At 38.1% G+C, this 12,853-nt stretch overlaps 1 protein-coding gene across 9 annotated transcripts in view; it reads left to right on the forward strand.

Moving 5' to 3' along the window:
• DAB2IP (DAB2 interacting protein) overlaps positions 1 to 12,853 on the forward strand; it is a 321,975-nt gene that overhangs the window by 225,983 nt on the left and 83,139 nt on the right. The window contains exon 1 of one of the 9 annotated variants that reach the window (XM_031954232.1): positions 10,679 to 11,447. The exons of the other annotated variants lie outside the window; for them this stretch is intronic. Within the exon in view, the coding sequence (XP_031810092.1) occupies positions 11,407 to 11,447 (41 nt within the window). The 5' untranslated portion in view covers positions 10,679 to 11,406. Of the gene's footprint in view, positions 1 to 10,678; positions 11,448 to 12,853 lie in introns of those variants that run through there. 9 annotated transcript variants of the gene reach the window in all.

The following is a 12,853-nucleotide window of genomic DNA, read 5'->3' on the forward strand; positions in this document are numbered from 1 at the left end:
ACTCTCAATTTCTTTAGCCCTTTGTTCTCAAATCTCTCCAAATCTCAATTTTAGATTATGGGAGTAATCTCCCACTTAACCTCATTTGCTAAATAGAACTAGAGGAAGGCACACAATCAAGCTGATAAGGTCCACTCGCTAATAATTTATGTTAGCCAACTTCACTCATTCTCTCCCTACAGCAAGGTGGTCCTTGCTTTCTTTATAATCTTCACTTTCTTTTGATTAATTGATTCTTCCTTCAGCCTACAAATATATCTAAGTTTTTCCTATCCTTAAAAACTCTTTACTAGATATAACCATCCCCTCAAGCTATGATTATATACCTTTCCTTTCTTTTTCAGCAAAACTTCTATTAAAAAGCTATCTATATTCTTTGCCTTTACTTCACTCCTTTTACTCTCTTTTCAGTTCTTTATAACCTGGATTCTAAATTCATAACTCAACTGAAACTATTCTCTTCATAGATATCAGTAATGTCTTCATTTTACAAAAGTGATTCTTTTTAAATTTTTTTTTTTTGATCCTTTACTTTTCTGCAGCATTTTACAATGTTAAACACCACTGTATACTCCTGGAAACTCTCTCTTCAGTTTTTGTAACATAACTTTCTCCTGGTTTTCTTATATATCTGACTGCTCTTTTTCAGTGTCCTGTATTACTGTATCGTCTGTGTCATGCCTTCTATATTGTGGTGTAGCTCAAGGCTCTGACATGAGTCTTTTTCTCATCTCTCTTTATACTATCTTTCTTGGTGACCTCATTAATTCCTAAAGGTTTAACTATCATCTTTATGCAAATGACACTTAGATTTATATACCAAACTCCTCCTGAGCCTCAAGCTCACATCACTAACTACCTATTGGATATTACAGATTTAATCCTAAATTCAATATGTCCAAAGCCCAACCCTCATTTCGCTTCCAACTTTTCACTGAGGGCATCACATCCTTCAAATCTCTCAGGTCTGTAACCTTGTGTTATCCTCAATTCCTCATTATTCCCTGACAAATCTTGCTGTTTTTATTTCTACAAAAGTTCTCAGATTCATCTCATTATTCACACAGTTACAATTTTAGTTCAAATTCTCGTCACCTTTTACTAGGACTTCTGCAATGGTCCTCTAACTAGTATCCCTTTCTAAAATATCTCTTCATCTCAATACATCCTCCACATCACTGCCAAAGTGATTTTCCTTAACCACAGGTCTGAACATTTCATTCCCCTACTTAATAAAATCCAGTAGCTCCCTATTGCCTCTAGGATCAAATATAAACTCCTCTAGTTGGCTTTTAAAACCCTTCACAATTCTGCCCCAAAATGCTTTTCTAGGTTCGTCATACATTATTCTCCATCTTGTACTCTCCAGGGAGCCAAACTGGCATTTTTACTATTCTTCACACATGGCATTCTATCTTCCATCTCTGGGCCTTTGCACTGGCTATTGCCCATGCCTAAAAAGCATGCTATCTTTATCTCCACCTCATAGAAATCCTTAGTTCTAAATCTGTAAAGTCAGACTGTGCTCAATTCAAGCTTCTGAAAGGGGGAGAGGACAAGTAGATTGATATCCCTATCAGTTATTAACCTCTGCTCTTCTCCTCCCTCCTTCCCTCCAGATTCATCTTTCTCACTCTCTTTCCCTACTCCTATGAGAAAACAAACAGTCCAAGAACCTGTTTTTTCCTGGCATCAGCAACAAAATTCACTGCAGATCCCCCATTACCACTCTACTGTCTTCTATCTCACTGGCCACAGGAGGAAAAAAAGAAGAAGAATGAAGATTTTCTGAGCAAAATGACTTTTTAAAAAACCTGTCAATGCTAAACTCAGGAAACTCCTCCTTCCCCCTATTCTCCCTCTAACCCCCTCCCCATTCCAAGCCGGAGGGAACATGTGAAATCTATTCATTTAAATTCAATTATTTTTAAGAAGACAGAATGGAATGGAATTGGGTCACTGGGATATATTTGCTGTGCTCAGCTGTTTTTCTCCCAACACCATCTCCCACCGTCTTTCTCCAGGCACTGGGCTGCCAAGCCCACCAATTAATTCCATATCGGTACCTACTCTCTGGGTAAACATGGTACCCAGAGTCACAAGGGGCCTAGTGCTAACTGCCACTAGAGTGAAATCTGTCATTGCCAAAGCCCTATCATCCATCTGGCAGCCAAGAAAACCTTTTTGACAGCATATTTGACTGGTAAACATCTAGCCAAGGTGGCCTTAGAATGTACCAAGTGAGGCACAGATGGGCTTCTGAAATGTCCGCTGACACTGACAAGTTCAATGCTAGAGTCTTAAAGACAGCTGGGTATTGCTGCAGAGATGACAAGTGGTCAGATGTGTTTTTGACATTGTCTTCTTGAGACATGGAGTTGGTATTTTCTTCTTTATGTTTAGATAGTGGTTCTATCCAGGATAGATAGATCCTGCCAGTTTTGCCAGAGGATGCCAGTTTTGGGAAACAACTCCAATAGTCAGTGAAGCACCTATTTTATACTAGGAGTAACAGAAACAAGAATATTTTACAGATATGCATTGTGAGAACTGTAAAGAATTTTAGAGCAAGGAGTGTAAAAAATTGAACCCAGAATATGAGAATTGGAAGGAAACTTAGAACACAAAATTAGAAGGAACCTTGATACATGGAATGCTAAGAGATGAAGAAACCTTAAAATATAGAATGTCTAAGCTAGATAGGGGTTAATATCATCAAATGTTAAAGCTAAAAGATCCCTTAGAACTTAAGAGGTTTAAAAAATTATTCTTATATTTTAGAACCTTAGCAATCATCTACTTCAGCTCCTTTGGACAGTAGTTAGCAATAATTCTAATATTACTTTATGGTTTACAAAATACATCCACACTACTCCTGTGAGATAGATATGGTAGGCATTATTTTCATTTTACAAATGAGGAAACTGAAGTTCAGAATATTAAGCAAATTAATCATAATGACATAATTAATAAGTGATGGAAGTAGAACTAGAACCCACATCTCCTGCCTCCCAGACAGACTCTTTCCACTCCATTATCTCCCTAGGCCTTAGTTTTCTTTTTCTAAAATAAGAGTTGACTGTGGTTGCCATTTTCCTAATGCCATGAAGCTGGGTATGAGCTGGGGAAAAACTCCTGGGCAGGCCTCAGGAGAATTTTTAAAATACTTTTTTGATACCAAATAACTGTAAATTAACTCTTCCTTTTGCTAACTGATGATGGCTATCCTGAAATGAAGAGGAAAGTGGAGAAATATATCTGTCCTTGTCTCACTTTCCATGCTTCCTAAGTTAATACCAATCCCCCCAACGCATCCAGTTCTCTAACAGGCCAAAGACTGACTCCCAAAGGGAATATCTGAGTGCTTCTGCCTACAAACTGCTGACTTTACTCCTGAAGGTTCCATTACCTGCCATCAACACTTTTCCTCAGGCATTCATATAAATTAAAAGGGCATTTACTCCAACTACTCCCTTAGTGTAAAAATTCAGCCAATATCATTCGATAAGTAGATACTTAGACACTTCAAGTGACAAGGAACTCACTGTATTGCCGGGCAGCCCATTTCAATGATGGGTAGCTTTGATTGTTAGAAAGTCCTTCCTTATACTGAACCAAAAATTTGCCTTTCTATAAATTCCTTATAATTGTTATTCATCCAAGTATAGCAAAGTAAGTATAGATTCTTTTTCATTTGTTCCAACCACCTGCTCTCTGTTCATTTTTATCCCCTCACCTGCGGACTGGAGGTGTCCTGACTGGTTCTATTGGCAAAAATTCTCATGGAGTTCTTTGAATTCCATTGCTTGGACTTAGAACAGGGAATAAAGTCATAACTGGCAGTGGTCATAGAGAAAAGTGTTCTGCAGAGAAAAGAATAGAAAGTGGGTAAGAGAAAGAAATAACTGTAGTAAATTCAATTTCTAGGAGGTAGATTTAATAAACTTGGATAACTCCCTTCCTCTATCCCTCCCACACCTTTCCAATCTGTCATAGTTCCTACTGTAGCTACAGTCAGTCAGACTAGCTCCATGGAAAATTCTCTTGTCCTTCTGAGTGGATAAGTTGATTTAATTCAACAAATATTTATTTGGGGTATGGGTAAGTGTGGAGTAATGGAATGAGCATTTGACCTAAAGTTCAACATTGTTTTTGATTTTTCTCTACATCTCCAGAGTTTAGCATAGTACCTGGCACATAGTAAATGCTTAGTAAATACTTGTTGATTTTTCATATCAAATCATTCATATAAGGATTTAGTATCTAAATATACATACATACATGTATATATAATATATATGAGAGAGATAATTATCTTGTCAAAGATGAGATCAAATACAGGATGTTGGGAGGGGCTATGAAAATATAAGTACACTATTACATTTTTGGTAGAGCTGTGAATTGCTATGACCATTTTAGCAAGTCACTTGGAATTATGTGCCTTTCTGGTCCCCTCAGTTGCTAGTGCCTTCCTCTTTGAGATTATTTTCCATCATTTTATATATATATATATATATATATATATATATATATATATATATATATATATATATATATATATATTGTATTCACCTAGTTCTTTTCAGGCAATCTCTCCTAACAGAATATGAACAGAAATCGGGAGATCTTGGTCAAATCTCAGTTTTGCTACTTGATATCTGCTTAACTTCTGAGACTTTGTTTTCTCATGTTTAAAATGGAGATAATCACTCTTGCCTCACTGAGTAATTGTAATGAAATATTACACACTTTAAATATAATATATGAAGTAAATTTTTGGAGTAAGAAACATGGTAGAGCTGAAAAAAAAAACTGGGCTTTGAATTTGATCTGGGCTTTGAATCATGGTTCTGAAATTGCCTAGCTGTTTGAACATGTCACATTATTCCCACCTCTCTGAGCTTTAGTTTTGTTGGGCACTACCTCTCAAAGTTGTTGAAGAAACTTAAAAAAAAAAAAAACCTGAAGTGTGAACTATTATAATCATATTTCATAATTTGTATTGTAATAATATTATTTTTTTAAGTAGACTCCTCTAGTCTAACATTCAAGGTCTTCTATAATCCCCTTCTTTCATACTGTATTGCAGTCAAACTGGACTCCTAGATTTATCCTAGTCTTATTCTTCTATCTTGCCCCTTTATGAATGTCCACCTTTATGAGAAGCAAGAATTTCCCCATCTATTAATAAGCAGAACAATAATATATTTATATAGCACTTTAAGGTTTGCAAAGCATCTTGAATATATTATTTCATGTGATTCTCTCAACAATCCACTGAGAAAAATTCTATTATCCATATTTTACAAATGAGAAAAATGAGGCTCAGAGAGATTAGGTGACTTGTCCAATATGACATAGGTGTCTCAAATAGAATTTATTTTAATTTAATTTAATTTTTTCAATAACAAAAGTTCACCTTCTCTCCTTCCTAACCCCATCCCATTGAAAAGAGGGGCAGCTATGTTGCACAATGGATAGAGTATTGGGTCTGGAGTCAGGAGGACCTGAGTTCAGATTTAGCCTCAGACACATTTACTACCTGTATGAACTTGGGCAAGTCACTTACCTCCAGTTGACTCCCCCAAAAAAGGAAAAAAGGAAGGAAAATACCTCTTGTGATAAATATGTATTGTCAAGCAAAACATTCATCTCCATTGATCTCTCCAAATACACACACACACACACACACACACACACAAATGCGCATTTGTGTGTATATGTATTATATAAATATGTACATAATATATAAAATGTTTACGTATACATAGACACACATCAACATATACACATATAGGTAGCATGTTTCATCATGAGTCCTTTGAAGTTATATCATGGCTGTGATCAAAGTCTTCTATAATATTGCTGTTATTGTATAAATTGTTTTGCTTACTTCATTGTTCATCAGATAATGCAAGTCGTCCCAGTTTTTCTGAAAAAATCTCATAATTTCTTAAGTTATTAAATATAATAGTATTTCATCATATTCATTTACCATATTTTGTTCAACCATATATATATTAAGATAAATTTCTTATAGAAGAAATATAATATAATAATTCTCTTATTCATAGATCTGATAGGTACATTTTCCCATGCTCCTTTAATTTGCTAATTTATCCATTTCAACTTTATCTTGCATTACTTCACATGTAAAATCACTATCAAATTGCTTGCCTTTTCAGGGAACGGGATGGAGAATAGGAAGAAAGAAAGACTTTGGAACTAAACTTTTTTTTAAAAAAAGAATCATTAAATTTGTTTACATGTAATTGGATAATATTTCATGAAATAAATAAAAATATTTTTAAATGGGTAGACCATTCCACAGCTTCATCATCAATACATTAATAGATCTGTTTCCTAAAGTCCCACCAGCATTTGTCATTTCCTTTTTTTGGGGGGGGGCATCTTTGCCAATCTGAGGGGGTATGAGGTGAAGCCTTGGAGATCTTTTAATTTGCATTCTTCTTATTACTAATGATTTGAAGCATTTTTATGTGGATATTAAGATTTTGATATCTTCCTCAGAAAATTCCTTGTTTGTATCTTTTGACTATTACCAATTGGGAACTGGCTCTTACTATTATAAAATTCCATCAGTTTCCTATATATCTTAGAAAGGAGAACTTTATTAGAGAAACTTGCTGCAAATAATTTTACTTCTAATCTTAGCTGCTTTGGTTTTGTTTGTGCAAAAACTTTTTAATTTTATGTAATCAAAATTACCCATTTTATCTTGTGATCCTTTCTTATCCCTTATTTGGTCATGAACTTTTCCCTCATCCATAGATCTTACAGGTAATTTCCATGCTCCTCTAATTTTCTTAGGATGTTACCCTTTAAATCATGTACTCTTTTGTAGCTTCTCTTGGATTATGTAGTGTGATCTGCTGGTCTGTTCCTGATAACTGCTATACTGCTGCTTGGTTTTCTCTGTAGTTTTTGTCAGATAATTCTTACTCTAATAATTGGAAGTTATCAAACTCTATACTACTGTGCTCATTTGCTTTTTTATATTGTATACTAGATGTGTTCTTCTGACTATGTGTGTTCCGTAAGTAGTACTAGATCACTTTGATGATTACTGCTTTGTAGTATAGTTTGAGATCCTTTATCACTAAGCAGAAGAGTATAAGGTAGAGCCAGCACTGAATCTAGAGTCAGAAGACCTGAGTTCAAATATGTCCTCAGACATTTATTACTTATGTGACCCTGAGAAAGACATATAACTTCTGTTTGCCTTAGTACACTGGAGAAGGAAATGACAAGCCTTCCTAGTACCCTTGCCAAGAAAATCCCATGCATAGTATGGGCCATAGAGTCATAGAGTTGAACACAACTGAAAAACAACAAAAATAATATTATGGACTTATCCTTTCACTCTTCATTCTTCCCCTCAGTCCCTCCATTATTTTTCTTGAATTCTTGAACTATTGCTCTTCAAGAAGAATTTCATTGTTATTTTTTTTCTAGCTCTATATAGTAATCCTTTGGTAATTTGATATGGCACTGCCTATTTTTTCTTTTCTTTCTTTTTTTTTTAAAAACTCATATCAGCTTGTCCTATCCATAAGCAATTATTTATATCTGTCTTTATTTGGGTAAAGATATTATGTAGCTATATTTATATTTTATATTATGAATAATATATATTATATTTATATTTATATAAATATAAATATATTTATATTATAAATAATATATATTATATATATATTTAAGTATAAAATACTTAGACATTTACCTGCCAAGTCTTGGCAGGTAAATGTCTAAGTATTTTACACAATTTATAGTTATTTTAAATGGAATTTCCCTTTCCATCTCTTTCTGCAACAATAAAAGAAGTATATAAAATTTCAAGATGACAAGGGATAATGCAATACAGTGTCTGTTTAGTTGCTAAATGCATAGTATAGGCAATAAGCTACATGACAATTCAGAAGAGGCAGACATAATTATTACTCCAGACTATGTGGTCACAGAAGGGTTTGCAGAGGGGGCTAGATTTAAGGGGTCTTATGTTCTGCTGCTGTTCAGTCATTTCAATAATATCCAACCCTTTGTGACCCCCTTTGGGGTTTTCTTGGCAAAGATTTTAGAGTGGTTTGCTATTTCCTTCTTTGAGTAATTTTACAAATAAGGAAACTGAGGCAGAGTTAAGTGGCTTGTGTAGGGTTGCACAGCTAGTGTCTAAGGTCTGATTTGAACTCAAATACTTCTGTTTCCAGAGCTGCTGCTCTATCCATTGAGTCACTTTGGGGTCTTACAGAACATATATGTAGAGCTTCCAGGATCCTTAGAAATGAATCCACTGTTTTCATTGTATAGACACGGAAAGTGAAGGCAGGTGATTTGCATAGTTAATTCTCATATTGTAAAGAGAAGAATTGTGAATCCAGCCCAGGTCTTTATGTCCCACAGAATTCTTCCCCACCTCCACCCCTTTTTCAATGTTGTAAATGTTCATCTGTCTTAGATTTACCATAGATTAAAAGTCTTTAGGATTTCTTCCAGATAGCCTAATCCAGAACTGGTCACTAATAAAGAGAGTGCCTTTAAATCTTTTAAGAATAGACTTTCTGTGAGAAATTGTTGCTAACTGAGGATTAATCTGTTGCTCACACAAGGATACTTTTCAATTGGTGAATTCCTAGCCCTTATGCTATGCCCCAAGAGGGGTCAAATAGAGAAAAGCATTACATTCACAAAAATATACATAGTAGCACATTTTGTAGCTGCAGAAAACTGGAAACAGAGTGGGTAATTGCTGATTGGGGAATAGTTAAATAAATTGTGGTACATGTTTTTATTGAATTATTACTGCACTATAAGAAAGGAAGAACATGAAGAATTCAGAGAAGCATGAAAAGATTTATATAAATTGATGTAGAATGAAGCCAGAAAACCAGAAAACAATGTTCATGATTGCTACAATATAAAGGGAAAGAAATGGAATTCTTCATCTAGCAGACACTAAACAAAAGTGGACATTATCATAACCAAACTACTGCATATACATACTTTCAGATTTGGTTATGTTGATTGATTTTTTTTTAACTTTCCCTTCTACCACTCACCCCCACTTTTTTTTTAATTCTTTATTACGGGGGTTAGCTTGCTGGGGAGGAGTGGGAGGAGAGATTTCTTTGAAAATAAAGTAAAAATAAAATATATCAACAAAAATTCGAACAGAACAGCACTTGGTAAAAATAGATATTTGGGGAATGGATCAAACTGTGAGCCTTCAAATTTGGATGGGATAGTTGAGGGCCTAGGGAAGTATGGAACAGGACTTTATACTCAGAAGATCTGAGTTTTGTATTCCCCCCTTAAATAACTATGTGATGGATAAATTATTTTACTCTTATCCTTAGTTTCCTCACTTGTAAAATAACTAAATGATCTCAAAAATTGCTCTCAGATGTGATATTCAGTATTCTAACATCCCCTTCTGCTCTAGGATGAAAAGGAAGTGTTATAACAGTTTTTTCTGGATTCCCTACTAGACATTTGGGGGAGGGGAGAAGGATTAAAGGAGGTGGGTGGAAATAGCAGTATGCTATTAGCTGTTGCCCTAGATGCCTTGGGAGGCAGGAAGATTGTTAAGCTTCCATTTGCCAGAGATATTGGGAGGTGGGAGGAAGACTCCTTCAGGAATGGGTCTGCACGGCCACACCAAATGTTTCTCACCCTCTCTCCCATTTGGAAGTTTTATTAAGATGTTAGATAAACAGAGAGGAAAGCTGCAAAGAAAAACATTGACTCAGAAGGAAAGGGACCAGCAGGGTTCAGAGCTAAGAGCTAGTTTGCTCCAGATGTGTGCAGATGTGTCAGTGTGACCTTTTAATTATAGATTTCTTTGAAGGGTAGGGTGGGGATTGGTTAAGGCTTCATTTCCAAACAGTTTTTGGAGTTGAATAATATTGCTTCATGGAGTAGCCAAGGCAGGTCTCCTACGTACACGTGGCAAAGGTAGTTTGGGTCAAGAGAAAGGCAGGTTCATGGGCAACTGGGGGGTGATCTGTGGTATGAATTAGTTGAAAGTATCCAAGAGGTTGAATGTCTGTATATCCACATCTCACAGCTGCAGCTGCCCCAAACATCCCACTCCTCCCTGAGCCTTCCTGTCAGTGGCAAGAAAAACCAGGAATGCACTGGTGTCAACAATACTAGGGCAGGGAGTGTGTGGGAGTGGAAAGAATCCTGGTCAGGGTTCCAAATCCAGGTCTGCCATTGGCTCCTTGTGGGACATTGGGCAAGTCCCTCTCACTCCTCCTCCTTACCCCCAACCTCAATTTCATCTGTTAAATAAGATTGGACTAGAATAATGAAGTGGCATGGACCTTTTTGTGTGTGTGTTACTGTTTGCTTTAATAGTCTGATGAAGCCTATGGACCCTTCTCAAAATGTTTTAAAATACTTATTTGGGATTACAAAGGAACTCAATGGTACCGAAATAAGGTTATAGCAGTATTTCTTTTAAAAAGTTCACAGACCGGGCAGCTAGTGGATAGAGTACCAGCCCTGAAGTCAGGAGGACCTGAGTTCAAATCTGCCCTCAGGCACTTAACACGTCCTAGCTGTGTGACCCTGGGCAAGTCACTTAACCCCAATTGTATTAGCAAAAAAAGGAAAAAAAAAAGTTCACAGACCCTAGGTTAAGAGTCACTAAAAAATTGGTAATCACCAAGTTCTGTATCTTGATCTTATGTCTTCTAAGGTGATCTAATGAAAATAGGGTTGTGGTTGAAAGATGTGTGGTCCTAAAGAACTAGCTTCAAGTTTTTCCTAGGTGATATCTTAAGAGTTTCTGATTCGGTTTTTCCTCCTCGCGGAAGAAAAGAAAAATCCTTGCACTACCCCCTATCCTGGCTCTAGTGTGGAAAACCCTTAGTAAATGTTATAGTGCTACAGAAATGTAAATTGTTGCTATTGTTTAAGGTTTCCTTCCAGCTCTGGTGTTCTTTGTTCCAAGTTTCAATTACTCCTATCTGAACTTGAATTTGATTCTGAAGGCCTAGTTTTCCTGTGACTGGGAGAAGCCAGAGATTTTGTTGGGGAAAGGGATGGCTGAGGTTTAAACCGAAAAACCTGGATTCGCCGGGAGGCAAATTCAAATCCTTGAATTACTCTTTGGGAATAAGACCCGGAGGGGGCTTGCGTTGGGATGGCAGTCTTCTTTTGAAACTGGGTTTGTTTGGGACTCCCAGCTCTGCCCCGCCCCCGTGCGCACTCCCGCCTGAGGAAGCCGGCCCGGCCTGTGGGGCAGCCCGTGTGGAGCGCGCACAGCCCAGGTAGGGCCTGAGCCCCGGCAGCTGGCCGGACTCTGGAGCTGCCCGGCTGCGGAGAGCGGAGCGCGTGGCGGGGGCCCGGGCGCCGGTCTCGGCATGGACACGTCGCCGGATGGTCCGGCCCTTTCTCGGAGGCCTGGATCTGGGAGCCGGGTGAGTGGCCAGGGTTGGGAGATCGTTCACCACTTTCTCCCTCTACCCCTCCGCCTCCCCGGGGTTTGAAAGGAGCGGCAGGGCGGGGCTGGGAGAGGAGACTGCTTGGGTTCACTGCGGCCGGGCTAAAGAAAATCAGCCCCGCTTTCCGCTTAGTTTGGACCAGATCTAAGTAGTCCTTCGGAGCCCAGTGGCGGGGAGATTCGATCAGATCAAACCAGACTGCGGGAGTCTGCAGGCTGTCTGGGGGCCGGGCTGTTGTGACTGTCCTCTTAACCAGAACTGGTTTCCGTTGGGAAGGGAGGGCCGCCGCAATCGAAATTAAGTCTGAGTTTGGGCTATTGGCAGGAGGGTGCCGAGTCAGGGACTTAAGCTGCGCGTCCTGCCCCCAATCCTTCTATCCTGGGGTGTGGAAGTATGTTCCGTTTCATTTATAATTGTTCCGTTCTCTTAGACTCCCGGAGCATTCTATTCAGTTCCTTTCGACCGCAGCCCATGCTCATGCCTTTCATCTGGAGCTATTCCTTTTCCCCAGACCCCAGAAATGCCCTATTCAAATCGAGCCGGGGGGTATTTGTTCTTCCAGAATCCGAAGGTTTCCTCTGCCTCTGTACCCCTGAAAGGATGGAAGGCGGAAGTAGTGATTACAGATAGAAAACCAGTTCTGGAATGTCATTCTCCATTCCCACCCTTGTGGAGACAAGTTTGGGGACCTTCCTGATGTTCCAGCAACCCCTGGGGTGGGGAGTAAGGGGACAGAAGAAGTCTTCAGGCGACACATTGGGGGGTTGGGAAGATAACTAAAGGCAGATGGAAGAAAGGCTGACATGTTGGAGCACTCTGATAATGGAAGACTGTCAGGAGAAGTCAGTGCATTACTGGCTGTGTTGTCTTAAACTGGTCATTTAACCTCTCTGATCTTCAGTTTCCTCATCTGGCTAACATTCTTTGACTACGATACATGTTTGAAGATCCTTTTCAGTCCTGGCATTCTACATACTAGGTAGGATCTCTTTCAGTTTCAACATTCCAGCGTTCCATTCACTGGTAGTGCAGGTTCTAGACCAGAGAAGTAGAAAAACTAAAGAAGTATAATATAAGGCACATCTTCTGAATGTAATATTCTTTGATCCTAACATGAGGATCTTGGGCTACATCTCTAAGCTTTCCCCAAAAAAAAAAGAGGACTTATTGCCAAAGAAAGAGAAAAAAAGCCAACAGCATGTGAAATTTGTTTGTAGAATTGCAGGGAGAAATATGGGAGTGGGAGAAGGGTTTTATATCCTCTTATTTCTTTGTGATAGAGATAACATTGAAACCAGGGTCAAGGCTAATTCTGGTTAGAACAAGCATTTTGAGGCTCTCTCAAGCTGGAAATATTATGAGAGGATGTAAGGATTTGGGGC

The sequence above is a fragment of the Sarcophilus harrisii genome, chromosome 2, assembly GCF_902635505.1.
Source record: "Sarcophilus harrisii chromosome 2, mSarHar1.11, whole genome shotgun sequence".
NCBI classification, from domain to species: Eukaryota; Metazoa; Chordata; class Mammalia; order Dasyuromorphia; family Dasyuridae; genus Sarcophilus; species Sarcophilus harrisii.